At 41.6% G+C, this 15718-nt stretch overlaps 2 protein-coding genes across 2 annotated transcripts; one reads left to right on the top strand and one right to left on the bottom strand.

Annotated features, from left to right (window-relative positions):
• Positions 1-64: 64 nt before the first annotated feature.
• LOC124271834 lies at positions 65-5217 on the bottom strand. Its single transcript, XM_046706985.1, has 2 exons — positions 5138-5217; positions 65-579 (listed from the first exon to the last, which is right to left on the bottom strand). Exons 1-2 carry the CDS (start codon positions 5207-5209, stop codon positions 301-303), a joined length of 351 nt encoding a protein of 116 aa, XP_046562941.1. The 5' UTR covers positions 5210-5217; the 3' UTR covers positions 65-300.
• Positions 5218-12188: 6971 nt separating this feature from the next.
• On the top strand, positions 12189-14731 carry LOC124271833. Its single transcript, XM_046706984.1, has 2 exons — positions 12189-12258; positions 13276-14731. Exon 2 carries the CDS (start codon positions 13280-13282, stop codon positions 14414-14416), a length of 1137 nt encoding a protein of 378 aa, XP_046562940.1. The 5' UTR covers positions 12189-12258; positions 13276-13279; the 3' UTR covers positions 14417-14731.
• The last annotated feature ends 987 nt before the right edge of the window (positions 14732-15718 follow it).

Here is a 15718-nt window from a genome sequence, read left to right as displayed (position 1 = left end):
ACACAACTGTCGTGTCTACAGACTGGCTCCATACTGCAGGCTAAAATAACACCAACATGGCAGCAATGGTCGAGAATATTTATTCAAGTTCTCACAATACACCACATTTCCTCGTAGACATAGATATGTTACATATCGTACGCTTTATATACGCTGATTCAATACTATGTATGTTGATAGGTCCGGTCATACACGCAAGTGTACTAAGCGTTTTAATATGAAATCGTTGCATTTGTCAACTTTCCAGCTTGTTTGACCAGAGTGTTTCCGTGACGATCAGTTCAAAGTACTACACACATTTCATTGCCCCCGGCTTCTCAACTGCCTGGCAATAGCCGGAAATAGAGACTCGAAGGTGTAAACGAGGCTGTCGCCATCACCGGAAGTGTTTCTTCCCATACCACGTGACGAGCTTCCAAAATGGTTGCTGTGTCCAATAGAATCAAATCCTCTTTTCCCGACATCTGGCTCGCCGTTCCTGTCAAAAGACGATATCCCTCCCGATGACTGTGCAAGCGGTGCTGTGGACATCCGCTTTAGTTGCGACCACAGGAGGGACTGTGATAAAGCTTTATCACCCTGTGGATCAAAACACAATTTAATTATAACTAAGTGTTGCAGTATATAACATATGTTATATTTGGCATTACACTTCCAGGAGTATTCTCCCGGATGGGACTCAACCCCAAAAGTAACGTACAGAAACAAAACATAAATATATACAAATCAAGAACCAACTAAACCATCCTGTAGTTCATCCCCGACCTCTTCTGGCAAATTTCCGATTTAAAAAATCATCTATGCATGCAACCCTAACGCTTTTCGTCAAATTCAACTGAAACTTGGCCCCGTGTTACACGCGTGCGTGTCTCGATGCACACGTGTGTGACACGGGACTCAAACGCGTTGCACACCAGTGTGACACGGGACTCAAACGCGTTGCACACCCGTTGCACAACCGTGTGACACGGGACTCAAACGCGTTGCACACCCGTGTGACACGGGACTCAAACGCGTCGCACACGCGTGTGACACGGGACTCAAACGCGTTGCACACCCGTGTCACATGCGTCTTACACGCGTTCCCAACGCGTTCAAGGAGAATTAACTTTTAGGCAGTAGTGTACTAGAGTCGATTGTACAAGGGTGACTATATCATGAGTATATATTTGTTTCAACAGTATTACAGATGTACGATGTTTGTAAACAAATCGACCAGACAATCCACTGAATGTCACCATGCGATACTATGACAGAGCATGTGTTTATGAATCACTATGAAATAGTGACGATACCGGGTGTTCGCGAAAAGGTCAGCTGAAGACCACATTCAAACCCGGATCTTCACGGGTGTGTTTGTAAACAAATGAGACGTTTGAACAGACTGTCCTACCGCATGTCTGTCGTTGCACATATTTTACACAATATACAGATGTGGTCCTACAGCTGTGACAATGAAGTGCGCAACAACTGTTCTATATATACTACCCATCAAAAGTTTAGACTCACTGGTGTAAATGTAGCCACGTACTTCAGTCAACTGTTCTGAACTAGAATTTGCAAAATATTCCTTACTGTTTAAAGGTACTGTTTACACATGAACTGACGTATTGTAAAACAAATTCGTAATGTTGAAAAGAATATTGTCATGAGTTCAATAAATGATGAATCTCAGTGAAAATTGGCGAATTCTTAACAAAACTTTAAACCCATGCACATGCACGATATTTGCACATGCTTTTCAGCAATTTGATGCATGGTCATCGTGCAATTCATCTGCATAAGGTTTGCAGTTGGTTCCCCCAAGTTAGTGGAGAAATTCATCTTCGACGTCGTCACATATACATAACATATAGTGAGTGTTTTAAGTGAGTGTAAACTTTTGATGGGTAGTATATATCTGTATTCCTTGCCCTCTGTAGCGCTTCTGACACCTAACGTAAACAAGAGACAGAAAGGAAATGCAAATGAAAATAGTTTTCACGTATTTGGATATATTCTTAATGAAAGTTATCCATTTAATGACATGTTTATCTAAGTCTAAATATTTAACTAAACGTGTCATGAAATGGTTAACTTTCATATTTAGTCCTACATAAAATCCTCAATAAGGAAACAGATGAAAAACATGTAATATCTTAAATGGACACTGCAAAATGTGACAAGTTTTTTAACGCAGCTCTCGGCAATATTCCAGATATATAGCAGCAATCTGTAATTAATCCAGTGATCAACATCATGAGCATCGATCTACGTAAATGGGATACGATGACGTGTGTCAACCAAGTCAGCGAGCCTGACCACCCGATCCCGTTAGTCGCCTCTTACGACAAGCATGGGTTACTGAAGACCAATTCTATGGTAAGAGTGACGAATCGTCACACATGTCGCTAGTCTGCGTCAAAGGTACTAAATGCTTGCCGCATGGAACTCGGGGTGGCAGAGTGGTTTTATTGCGCCAAACGATGTATGATTGGGTATCGTAGCCAAAGCTGTTTGTTTTAATTCAAATTTTAGTGATGGGATTCGAAACTACCATAGTTTAGTTACAATCGGACGTGCCTATGGGACAAAGCGCTGCACGGCTAATCCAGTCTGATCCAGTGCTGACTGGATTAGTGTCAGAACAATACTGGTTCACGGCCACGTCGCAAACAAGGTACAAGTGATTGTTGACGTCACCGTGTCCAAGCACGGAGATCATTGGTGTATAGATGTATGTGTTTATTTTGCAAAGCACTTCTTAACATCACTTGTTTCCATTTCCTTTAAAGGCACTCTTACATACATCTTATATTACAATATTATCTTCTTTATAACACATCATAAATACGCAATCCCCAGTATACGTCTACATATATTATATTGCTGAGTTTTTCTGTGAAATCACTTGCTATGTTTTACTTTATTTTCACTTAAACGCATCTTTTAATGGTAGCTGACTGACTGACTGACTGACTGAATTTGGTTTTACGCCGCTTTAAGCAATATTCCAGCAACATCACGGCGGGGGGACACCAGAAATGGGCTTCACAAATTGTACCCATGTGGGGATTCGAACCCGGATCTTCGGCGTGACGAGCCAACGCTTTAACCACTAGGCTACCCCACCGCCCCTTAATGGTAACTCCCCTTTAGACAAATCTACCATTGTCAAAAACACGCTAATGTTAATCTTGTACATGACTTCTTAAAAATAATGTTTTCTTATTTTAATATAGCTCTCACTTGTTATCCAATTTTATTCAAATACAACTGTTATTTTTAGTGTTTTAATGTCTATAGCTTACATCTTAGCACCTTCTTGTGTACTTAATGCATTAATCCGTGAAGATCAGGGTTAGAATTGGCCTTCAGCAACCCATGCTTGTCGTAAGAGGCGACTAACGGGATCAGGTACAGTCAGGCTCGCTAACTTGGTTAACACATGTCATCGTATCCCAAATGCGTAGATTGATGCTCATGCTGTTGATCACTGGATTGTCTGGTCTAGACACGATTATAAACAGGAATATTGTTAAGTGCGGCGTTAAACAACAAACCAACCAACCAACAACTTAATGTATTTAAATGGATTATGATATCCATCGTAGTGTATGTCTAGTTTATGTGTCATATGCGGTGGGGTAGCATAGTGGTTAAAGCGTTGGCTCGTCACGCCGAAGATCCGGGTTCGAATCCCCAAATGGGTACAATGTGTGAGGCCCATTTCTGGTGTCCCCCGCCGTGATGTTGCTGGAATATTGCTAAAAGCGGCGTAAAACCAAACTCAGTCAGTCAGTCTAAATGCCCCTCAAAGATTTCGGACCAACTGCAACAGCAATTTTCTATGTCGATGAACATTATTTGTTTCCAAGATTTACAGTCGTTACCGTTTACTGCTTAATATAATACATTATCAAATTAAAGTTACAGATTAATCCGCGCTATGGTTATGGATATGGTATCGAATGCGCTTAAATTGGACGCGCTTACATCTATAGGTGACCTCGCTCGACACTGAATAGACAATATGTTTAACTCTGTTCTATCATGGCTACCTTCTAACATGGGAAACGAGAACCTTCGGGTGGCAGCAAATATACCAAGTGAAAAGGCAAAAGTATTTTGAGTGGATTGTCGATCTGAATTAGGGAACCACAGACAGCGGCCTGAAACATATTATGGCGCTAAAATGTAGTAGTGACGTTACAATGTATCACTCGTACGTATGACATGCGTTGGCAACGTGTAAATCAACACAAATTAGTGATCGTGAATTCTAACATGTAAAAACGATACCTTATACGTTTGACTCCTACACCTTTCCCGATAACTTGTTAATAAGGTAACACCTTATACTTAATTCCTAAAACGTGAGTGGTTTTGGTTTTACGCCGCTTTTAGCAATATTCCAGCAATATCACGGCGGCGGACACCAGAAATGGGCTTCACACATTGTACCCATGTGGGGATTCGAACCCGGGTCTTCGGCGTGGCTTATTTCTAAAGAATTGTAACCGTTACGTCTTTCTCTCACATTCTTACAATCCTATAACGATTTTGTTTTGTAGAATACATGTTAACAAGGTATTGAACTGAAATGAAGTTAACTTTCCCATATATGATATTGCATAATTAATATAAAAGTATAAATGTCCTTCAAAGAACTGTTGCTTATTTAGACTTTATTCCAACATTCTAATGTAATATGAAAATATTTTATTATTATTAGTTTTGACCTGAAAATACTGGACAGTTACTCGTTTTCATTAAAATAATCTGTAAACTATGGTTTTAATTCATTGGCTTCATACGTTCGTGTAATAATTTAAATATAAGTAAGTGAGTGAGTTAAGATTTTAAGTCACATCGGCAGTATTTCTGCCATATCGTGACCATATTAATTTGAAATAAAGTAGAATTGATCTTTCCACATACATACATCAAAATGGGAAAAATAACTTTTAAAACCTACTTAAACAAATGTACTTGAAACACAAACTTTGAAACAGGAGAGAAATCAGAAACTGCTTCAAGAGAGAGATGTCGAACCTTTTATAACGTTTGCTTTTTCATATAACACAAATTTATATCATCAAGAGGATGATCGTGTATAATTTGCATATTTTTTTAGAAAACGAAAAAGTACACCTACCATTTGCGAATTTCCGAACACACAAACCGCGGTCCCGCATAAAACAACCAGGGTTATTGGTAAGGCAGTCATGGTTACAAAAGCGCTTCAAACTGTCTCCGGAGTCAAAGAACAAGCTACTTATATAGTGTCTGCACTTGTCCACACACCTAATATATCTATTACAATGACTTTAAAGTGTACGCCTCTTTTATGAGGACCAAATCCCCTGTAACCATAAATTTCGCCAAATTGGTCTGTTTATATGGCTCCTCTGTTTCGCTCAGTTCTTGAGGCTTTCATGTCGCATACAGTGTCATTCCTTAGAGGAAGTGCGATGGCTGCTTTATGTTATTCTTTGCTTTCTGCTTGCAACCGGAAACGCTGTAAACGCCGAGCACTTTCGTCCCACATCAACCGGAAATCATATCAATATGGAGATTACTGCTGCGCCACGCCGGAAGTTGAGCCCTATAATGGCGCCGACATCACTTCCGGTTAAATATGTGTTCAGCAGCCACAGACGAAAAGTGAAATGTATTCATGTACAAATTGGACAGGTTGTTATTATATGTCTGTGGTAGTAAAATATAGCTTATAGATCTCTGGGGATAATATTTTTTTTGTTTGGAATGTAAAGAAGCGTTTTTAAACATCACGTGATATAGAGTCACGAACACAAAATGCGTAAAACCACTGAGGCAAATTTGATCAGATGAGGCGACAAACGTACATTGAGTTAATACCTTGTTTCTCATTTAGATGTACAAATCAGTGCGTGGTAAACATTTGTGTTCAATGGAAAATACGAAACCATAAGTCGAATGAGTACACTGGAAACTTAACACAAGATTCATGGTGCGTCTTGAGAAAAATACAGAATGACGGGGAATTACAGGCAAAATCGTATTTTAGGAATTCAGTGATTTAACTTCGGAGACGATACGGTGTCTCAGCTGATAAATCGTTCGCTTTCAAACCCTTGACTGGAATATTGCCAAACGTTTTAACAAGTCAATTTTTTGTATGATATTTTGCATGACTCTGCATTTGTGTAGCTCTTTGACGCTTAACAAGGCAATAAAAACGTCATGGTCTGGCCCCATGTTCCCGTTCTCACTTGCCTGTACGTGTGTCTGTGCCACAGCCTTTGCATGTGTTTATGATGGATGCGCTCACATTTTCGCAAACGCCTGGAGTGAGTGAGTGAGTGAGTTTAGTTTTACGCCACACTCAGTAATATTCCAGCTATATGGCGGCGGTCTGTATATAATCGAGTCTGGACCAGACAATCCAGTGATCAACAGCATGAGCATCGACCTGCGCAATTGGAAACTGATGACATGTGTCAACCGGGCCAGCGAGCCTGACCACCCGAACCCGTTAGTCGCCTCTTACGACAAGCATGGGTTACTGAAGGTTCATTCTAACCCGGACCTTCACGGGTAGCAAACGCCTGGAACCGTTGCTATTTGATAGTGATTGATTAACACAAGCTCATATCGTAGGAAAGTTGTCTGACTCACATAGTTTTACATATACACACTAATATCGTGTATATTGCATATAGTAAATGTACGTAGCTGGCAATACACACACCGTCACATTTGTTGAAGATGAAACCGAAACAGCCAATTTTATAAACTATACATACTTATCTTGTTGACATATTCTGTTGTCAGTCAGACCCATGTCACGTGCTTGTTGCAAATGGTTTAAATACTGTATTCTGGCAACCATAAACCTATATCCCGCACGTATTACACATGGTTGAGAGACGGCGGTTCCTGAAGGGCCATCCGTGTATCCAAGACATTAATTCCCCCGTTCACCGGCGTCAGATGCAGTGATTCACCAGATGTCCTTACATGACACATTTGTCTCAATATAAAATATATGTAACCATTCGTAAATTTCTGAATGTTTCAGAGTTTTTTCATTTTAAATTCCCGGAAACAATCGATGAAGACTAGTTTGCTTTCATGCAAATGTCGTAATACATTTTTTTGGTTTACTGGAGAAATAAGCATGAGTGAGGCATGATATACAGTGAATTAGCAATACAATCGATCAAAATGGAACTGTTGAAATGATAGTGAAGGTGTAAGGCCATAAAGGTCTGTAACGGTAATTTCGGGCGCGTAGAACAGTACAGCTGGTGAGACCACCATGTTTGACGATATTAGCACAGTACTTCTGTGAAGGAACTTGCGTATAGATACCATTGATGTTACCTTCCGTTCCTCCTGAAGAGCAGCCCCATGGTCATATATGTTTGGGGGTGTAGGGTCTCCCGCGTACACTCCTCGCTCCAGAACACCCAGCCGATGTTCACCGATGTTCACCGATGTTCTTGTATGGGCATGGTAAGGACATAATCGAGGACTATTTGGGTACGATTTGATCTGGTATTGTCATTTTGCAGTTCAAGATTTCTGCCGATATTGAAAATATTGCTTGCTAGTCCAATGTCAATTCACAAGAATCAGCTGTTATGTCTGATACCGACCCACGCAATGACACTACTACCCTCAAACAGATAATGGTTAAAAAGTGTCCTCGCATACCAAAAACGTTTTCTGGCATATTTAAATCGGCGACAGATCCTTGATTCGCCTGTAAAAAATGGTATAATCCCATTGATGAGCAGTAGATTTCTAGAGTTGCCAAGCCCAACCCGATTTTTGCCGTCTATGGCAAGCTGTTAGGGCCACCTCATTCACAGGACGCCTTGGTTTCAGGGAAGCTGCATATAGACGATTATTAAAGGTAGATGTTGAAAGTCACCCTCCTGTTCCTGTGCGTAAACCTCATTTGACTCGGGGCAGAAGCGAAGTGCAATTAATGGAATGAGACAATTGTGTGCAGGTGTCATTGTAGGCCTGCCATTCGCAGGTTCCATTGCAACCCGATCCGTTCCCCAACACGTGTCACAAAGTCATTACAATTTTTCAGCTGCTCATTTTGTGGTCAAGCAACAGTGATTTCATTACTACAATAAATGCACGTACATTACCCATATACACATGTTGTACTAAAATATATGTACACACATTACAAATATGACTGCATGTACAGTACACACATGCACATGCTGCACTACAATAAATGGGAAAAGACAGGACCTGTACTTTTTAATATTTCTTCATGAGCCTACATTTTCCTTCAAAGCCAGTAAGACCGCCTCCGTGGTGTAGTGGCTAGAGCGTCCGCACGGAGAGCGGAAGGTCGCGGGTTCGATCCCCCCACCGCGTCATACCAAAAGACGTTAAAATATGGTACTTGTTGGTCCCTGCCTGGCGCTCGGTATTAATGGGTACAACAAGGACTGGTCGGTCGGCTCGGTATTCATATCTCAGTGGGCTAGCACTATAAAACCAGCTTCAGTCTGGGCTAGTACAAGCAACCGCACATGCACATACACACGCATGCACGTCGTCATATGAGCGAAATATTCTCAAGCACGACGTTAAACCTAATTTCACCTCACCTCACCTCAAAGCCAATAACGGTCTAATTTCTACCAATTATACCCTGACCAACACAGCATACTGTATGGGTTCGGGCCCACAGAGTGGCTTGTGGAAATCACAGTGGATGTGGCAAGTATCGACGCAGAATCCATGAGCTTCAAGGCATGATTGATTCTGGTTGGCTGAAAAATGAGACCAATTTCATAAAGGTCCAACCTAAACAGGATGTGTATCACAAGTGCGAACTTTAAAGGTCACCTTCAACCAAAAAAATCAAACATGATTAAAACACAATTATCACTTATTCATGACATATAATATACATTGCTGGTTATGAAAAAACATATAAACAAAATTATAAGCGTACAATCGCAAATCAAAAGTGCAATATTGTGTACTTGGGTTTACTTCCCAAGAAACGAAGCAGCCGGGATACCGAACCCAGTCAGAGCGGGTGGGTGTGCACTCAAGTGTAACGGCTGGTTCATTTGCGTATGCCTCACGGCTCATTGTGTGTGTATATATAGAGATGTTGGGTTTTGTAAATACATGCTCATTTTTTGTGTATAACATTTTGCAATCAACAGACATCATAACATGTCATGTGTTCAAGTATCACACCTGCCTGTCTGTGTAATTACATAATGTGACAGAGACCGAACTCGGGCCATAAATCAATGCGTTTTGTTTATGGTGTATAGCCTGATTGGTGTTAAGTTCAAATTGCATGTGGTCAGTTATCGCAGTTGTGTATTGAATATTGTCATTAGCAGACAGGCAGGCAGACACACAGCTGTCAATAAAACAAGACATTGAGTTTTGTCTGTGACAACGACATATCTATATCACAGTTAGAAATTCTGTCAACGCTTAATAATGACATTGCTTTTAAGTATCGAACTGAGAAAGTGACTCGGTAAGAAGAACGTGTGGTGAAATAGACAAATGAAATTATATAAACAGTTTATTTACTGTCATAACATATAAAAAAGCTCGAGCCTGATATCAACAAAACATTAGAAAAATAGCTCACACCAAAGCCTTCACCGAGTATTCACCGGACAGCCCGCTTCCAAGTTGCGCGAACCTATTTCACTGCGCAAGTGCTATGAGCGCAGCCCAGCTGTTGAAACCAGTTTTCCCCCGAACAGTCGGGGGAAAATTAGTTAATCGTTTGAACTCCGATTTCGCGCGGTTTTTCTTCATCGCGTTATTTTTCAACTTTATAAGTTGAATTTGCATTTTTGATGATTTGTTTCGGTAAGTCCATACCGAAAGGTATCAGAATCTGCAAAGTTGTGTTTTACATTGCATGTGACCTTTAAGCATTCCACCTCTGTGAACTTAAGGCTGAAACGATCATGAAAAAACACGAGCAGCCATTCCCGTTATAACAACGTCTAAAGTAGCGTATTATCAACTACAGTAGAAATTGCAATTGGTTACCCCGAACACGGCTGTAACGAACTGTTTCATAAGTTCCAACCACACGAATGTTCATGATATCAGTCATTTGTTAGATTGGTACTGACATGAATATTGAAGGACGCCATCTCTCAGCTTGAGTATTGGCATGCTCGGGGTTAAACAACCAACACAACAATATTGTCAATACAACCTAAACACGTACACGTATCGGGGGAGGAGAGAGGAGAGGCATATCTCCGCTACCAATTTAATATAGACCCGACCAGGATGGTCCTGAATCTTTATGGTCGTGTGTGATCCTGTGCATAGAGCTCAGGTCACAAATCAGGTGTAGTTCAGCAATTTTGGGCGCGGAGAGTCCTTGAATGGGTGACCGTGTTTGGCAGCTTGACTCCTGAGAGTTTCTAGGACTTCTGTCCTGCCCCACAACGAGCACATGTGATACATGTGGTCTCACCTTAGGCAAGTGAGTTTGTTCAAAATTGCCTCTGTTGATTCAGCAGAAAATGCGTACCCGGTGGTATAAAGCATGTGACCTTCAAGCGCCTAACAGACAGCTGGGGTTATCCAGGGTAATAATGAATATGTACTATTGATTGATCATTCAGGGCGATCGTTGTTAAACCACTATTTATTCACTTTCATTAATTACTGGGAAAGGGTGATTGTGAAGGCTTCACACATCTGCCATTATGTGAAGAAAAACGCATAAGGTCACAGCAATAACATAGGCCTTGGCGTGAGTGAATACTGCTTATCGCCGCATCTACAATTTCGTTTTAGTTTAAGTTGAAACAGAGACTGGATGCAGTCTAGGTTTAGATAGGCATGCGGTCCTGTGAACTGTTTCTCAGGGATGAAAAAGTGAGTGAGTGATTGAGTTTAAGTTTACGCCGCTTTTAGGAATATTCCAGCAATATCACGGCGGGGTACACCAGAAATGGGATTACCACTTTGTACCCATGTGGAGAATCGAACCCGGGTATTCGGCGTGACGAGCAGACGCTTTAACCACTAGGCTACCTCACCGCCCCTCAGGGATGAAAAATTGGAAATCTGACTGAGTGAACCGTTCCAGTTGACCTATCTCTTCAAGACACATTCGTTATATTGTAATCGCACGCTGACAGATGGTCATGGTCACTGTGCCGGACTGTTTCCGGGGCTGAGTTTGTTGGATGGGTGCAGAGGACTGAGCCGTACATGTATCTGTCAGTACTGGACTGAGTATTTGAGTGAGAGAATAAATCATAGGGAGAGATAGACAGTTGGAGACAGAAGAAGGAGACATAGACATGGAATAGATGGCGTCAGTAGAATCAAAGTATGATTCATGATGGTGTGGTTTGTTTGTTTCTTAACGTTTGTTACCAATATTCCAGCTATATGGCGGCGATCTGTAAATAATGGAGTCTGGACCAGACAATCCAGTGATCAACAGCATGAGCATCGATCTACATAACTGGGATACGATAACACATGCACCAAGTCGATGAGTCTGACCACCCGATCCCGTTAGTCGCCTCTTATGACAAGCATGGGTTGCTGAAGATCAATTCTGACCCGGATCTTCACGTTCTCACGAAGCAAGTCACTTAAAGACGTGAAATGTAAAAATGTTGTTGATAGTTTCAGAGGATGAGGTGTAATCCGTGCATCTGAAAGAAACGTCGACTACCCATGATGAAATACACGCACACGGTTAATACTTTAACTAGGGCTAAATGATACTTACTAACTCGTCACGATATGGCTGAAATATTGCCGATGTGACGTTAAATTTTAACTCACTCACTCACTCACTAACGTGTATACTCATGGAAACAAATAAGGGAACACATGAAAGCACAAGTGTTCCTTTATTCTTTTCCAGGTTCCTTCACAAGCTTTGTATTGACTGTTGGTGAAATTTTGGAAAAGAATAAAGGAACACTTGTACTTTCATGTGTTCCCTTTTTCGTTTCCATGAGTATATATTTTGAAATGTATCATATCATATACACACATTTATCTGCAAGCCAAGATGACCTTCTCCAAGATGTGTACACACAGTACACGTTATCTCCATGTTCCTGGAACTAACCCCTGGTTTTCGCGAAAGTGTAGTATCACGTCAGCGGGACTGAGATAAGGCTGTATATATACTCCTCGAGTTACTCCGGCCTCATACAGTGCAAGGGCACGGAGTAGCAGGAGCATGGCGTCTCTATATATGTGGATACTCTCAGCTGCACGATTAGGGTGAGTGCCGTTGACATGTGCTTAAGACACAAATCTGTGTCGACATTCTAAACGTTATAAACAATATGCATCCTTGAAGATCCAGGTGACAACTGATCTTTGGTAAACCTACGTTTGTTTGTTGTTTAAAGCCGTACACAATATTCCAAATATATGGCGGTTGTTTGTAAATAACAGAGTCTGGACCAGACAATACAGTGATCAACAGCATGAGCAGCATGCTACGGGGCACCAGAGTCAGCCAGTGGATCGCTGGTGGGGACAAATCCTTGATTTATTGATACAGCATGTGAAGCCTTGTCTTGGTTTCTTGGGACATTGGTTTCTCTGTTTCTTTTACGACCTCCAGGTACCGACATCCGAGTGAGTGAGTTTACTTTTACACCGCTTTTAGCAATATTCCAGCAATATCACGGCGGGGGACACCAGAGTGAGTATCGTTTAACGCCGCTTTTAGCAATATTGCAGCAATATCACGGCGGGGGACACCAGAGTGAGTATCGTTTAACGTCGCTTTTAGCAATATTGCAGCAATATCACGGCGTGGGACACCAGAGTGAGTATTGTTTAACGCCGCTTTTAGCATTATTCCAGCAATATCACGGCGGGGACACCAGAAATTGGGCTTAACACACTGTATCCATGTGGGGAATCGAACCCGGGGCTTCGGCGTGACGAGCGAAGCTTCAACCACTAGGCTACCCCACCGCCCCTACCGACATCCGACTTGGCATTTGGAGTTATTGTGCCTTGCATCTGTGCATATAGCCAAACCACACAGATGATACTCTACAACTCAAAATTATGTTCCCCAAGGGCGCATTACGAGTACGCACAATAACACAACCAAGTCGATACCTGTGCATGACGTTTTGTCACGCGTGTTGTTTGTGTTAACGTTGTGGACGAAGTCAACCACCTCCCGTGACCTTCTCGAAAGGAATTTCTTTTTGAGGTGTAGTGTAAGTACGTCACTAGAACTATCCATGTTATCACGGTTGGGTTGGTTCATTCCAGGTAAATGCTACTGGTTCCTGTTCATCGCAATATGACTGCCCCGCGGAACCACGAGCTGAGCAAGTCTTGCGGTGGCGCCGATGGGAACAGCTACCAGATTCCTAACGATATTGTGTGCGCCAAGACAAGGATCCACAATGACCACATGGACCAGGTCTCGGTGTTGAAAGCCATTATGGAGATCAAACATAAATTCAGTGAAAACATGCCACTCCTCGCTGACAAGCTTGACATGTTAGTAAAGAGCAAAGATGCAGAAATACAGGCTTTAAAGGACACGATAAGCCGAGGAGAGGACACCAACCGAATCCTCAACGAACAGTTGTATGCATACCGGGTGAATGAACAGAAGATGAGGTACGAAATTAAGCTGCAGAAGAATGAAAACAAAGAACTGGGGATAAAAGTGATGAAATATCAGTCGGAAATCGCCGCCATGACTGAACATTTCCGCAAATTAGACGTCATGACAGGCAAGGTAGACCTTGTGCTCCAGAGAACAAAACCTTCCTCCTCTGCAGTTGTCTCCCTTAACAACATTGGAACTAAAACAGGGGGAGCACAAGGCAGTGAAAACTGTTTCACTCCTGAAACGACATCTGTCGGACAAAGTGTAACTCACATTACCCGTCCTCAAGATTGTCCACGTCAAAATGATGGTAGACATTCACGGACACAAAAGCTCCCAGTTGCTGATATACCTTCGCGTAATGATACTCATGCTTTTCAATTTGGGAGCGTAGAAAGTCACCACTTTCACGCAAAAGAAAGTAAGCCGGCTATAAAAGAACCAAATCGAGATGGACAGGAGAACATAAAAACGGAACAGTATGTGTTGTCCCGTGTGGGAGGACAAGCAAGCTTTGACGTTGTAAGTACAGCTGTGGCGAGATATGCCGCCAGCAGGGGTGTACGGTTGATACATGTACGTCACATGAGGACATGGCGGTGTAAGGCCGGACAATGTACGTACACAATGCTGGTGGATATAGCACGTGACGACTCCCAAAAAGTACTGGCCAGATTCTGGCCAGAGGGTGTGTTTTGTAGATTGTATGTCTCTGAGGCTAAAATGAAAAGCAAGAACGAGAACAGGTCAGGAGACGGGGATAAAAAACAGCAAGCAGTAACTTCAACGTAAACGTTCATAGGATCCTGTCAGGCATAAGGGATACAACTCTTCACAGTGTATTAAGGTCCCTTAACTATTGGGCCGTCCGTACTCATAAAATACCAAATGTAATACGTTGTTAGCTTTGACTGACTTCATAATCTATTGAATTGTGTTCCATTTATCTCTAGTGTTTCATTATCTCTTGGTGTCAGTTTTGTATATACTTCTATGTCTTGCGCTTTGAGCATGTTGTACATGGAAAATAGCGCATTACAAGCATGCTATTATTATTGTGATATGCAATGTTTGTCTGTGTGGCGTCAGGTACCAAATAAATACTTACTTCCGGGTGCATGTTGTGTGAGTGCAGGTGCTACAGGCAGGGTAGGATACGCTTGCCATTATAACTAGTTCATATGTTTACAGCTATTTTAATACCTTTTACGTCCAGTGTAATCTGTTTGGGCGGATAATCGAGGCTGCATATTTGCTTTTATATTAAAACGATGCTTCTGACAGAATATATAGCTTATTTCCCTGTCCACAGTAATATTATTTTTTATCTTACCTCACACATAAATGTCGTTTTCTGATTGGTTGGACGCTCTTCTGTTAATTTCATTGTACCCAGCTTACAAAATTTTCATTTTTTATGTTCCCTGATCCCTTCGGAACATAAACAAACATAGAGGATATATCAACCCATGTCCCCTACATGACCAGTGAACAAGGTATTTATCTTACCGAACACCTCAGTGTTAATTTTGAACTGTTTGAAGCACGGGTATCGGATCATAATAAGGTGTACCAGAGTTACTCAATTAGCAAATACTCGATTTTCAGATGACATAGAATTTAGCAGACAAGAAAAACAAATTTAGAGTTATCTCCCTTCCATCAAGTTGCATTCGCAAAACATCGGTAATGTCCGTACATCATACGTGACTCAATTATTCGAGATAAAGAATTACTAACACGAAGTACCAAATGAATTCCCGCAGTTCGGCATTCCCAGCGGGTAGCATAGAAAATATTACTCGATTGTAAGCGAGGTACATTGAAAATAATAGAAGAGCGCTCAGTCAATCAGAAAACGACATTTATGTGCGAGGTAAGATAAACAATAATGTTCAGCAAGTGCGTTCACTGTAAACAAATTCATCATGGGTGAGCAGCAGGTCTTAGACCTTGGGGAAACGTTTACCACTGAAAGACCATTGAATCTGGGATTCGAGCCTATGACCAGTGCATCTAATCACAAATAAAGGCAGCATTTATTACGCCGCTTTGATAATCCGTTAACCACTTAACTGGTACAAGGTTTCAGAT

This window comes from Haliotis rubra, unplaced genomic scaffold (assembly GCF_003918875.1).
Source record: "Haliotis rubra isolate DU_JTF1 unplaced genomic scaffold, ASM391887v1 Scf164, whole genome shotgun sequence".
Lineage (NCBI taxonomy): Eukaryota > Metazoa > Mollusca > Gastropoda > Lepetellida > Haliotidae > Haliotis > Haliotis rubra.
The sequence above is the reverse complement of the archived record's forward strand: the minus strand, read 5'-3'. Positions and strand labels throughout refer to the sequence as shown.

What these genes read in the sequence shown, in the direction of transcription:
- LOC124271834 (XM_046706985.1), bottom strand. Translation starts at nt 5,209, where the DNA reads ATGACTGCCTTACCAATAACCCTGGTTGTTTTATGCGGGACCGCGGTT. An exon ending in TGTTCGGAAATTCGCAAATG is followed by an intron (nt 580 to 5,137) that starts GTAGGTGTACTT and finishes TTTGATCCACAG; the next exon opens with GGTGATAAAGCTTTATCACA.
- LOC124271833 (XM_046706984.1), top strand. Translation starts at nt 13,280, where the DNA reads ATGCTACTGGTTCCTGTTCATCGCAATATGACTGCCCCGCGGAACCAC.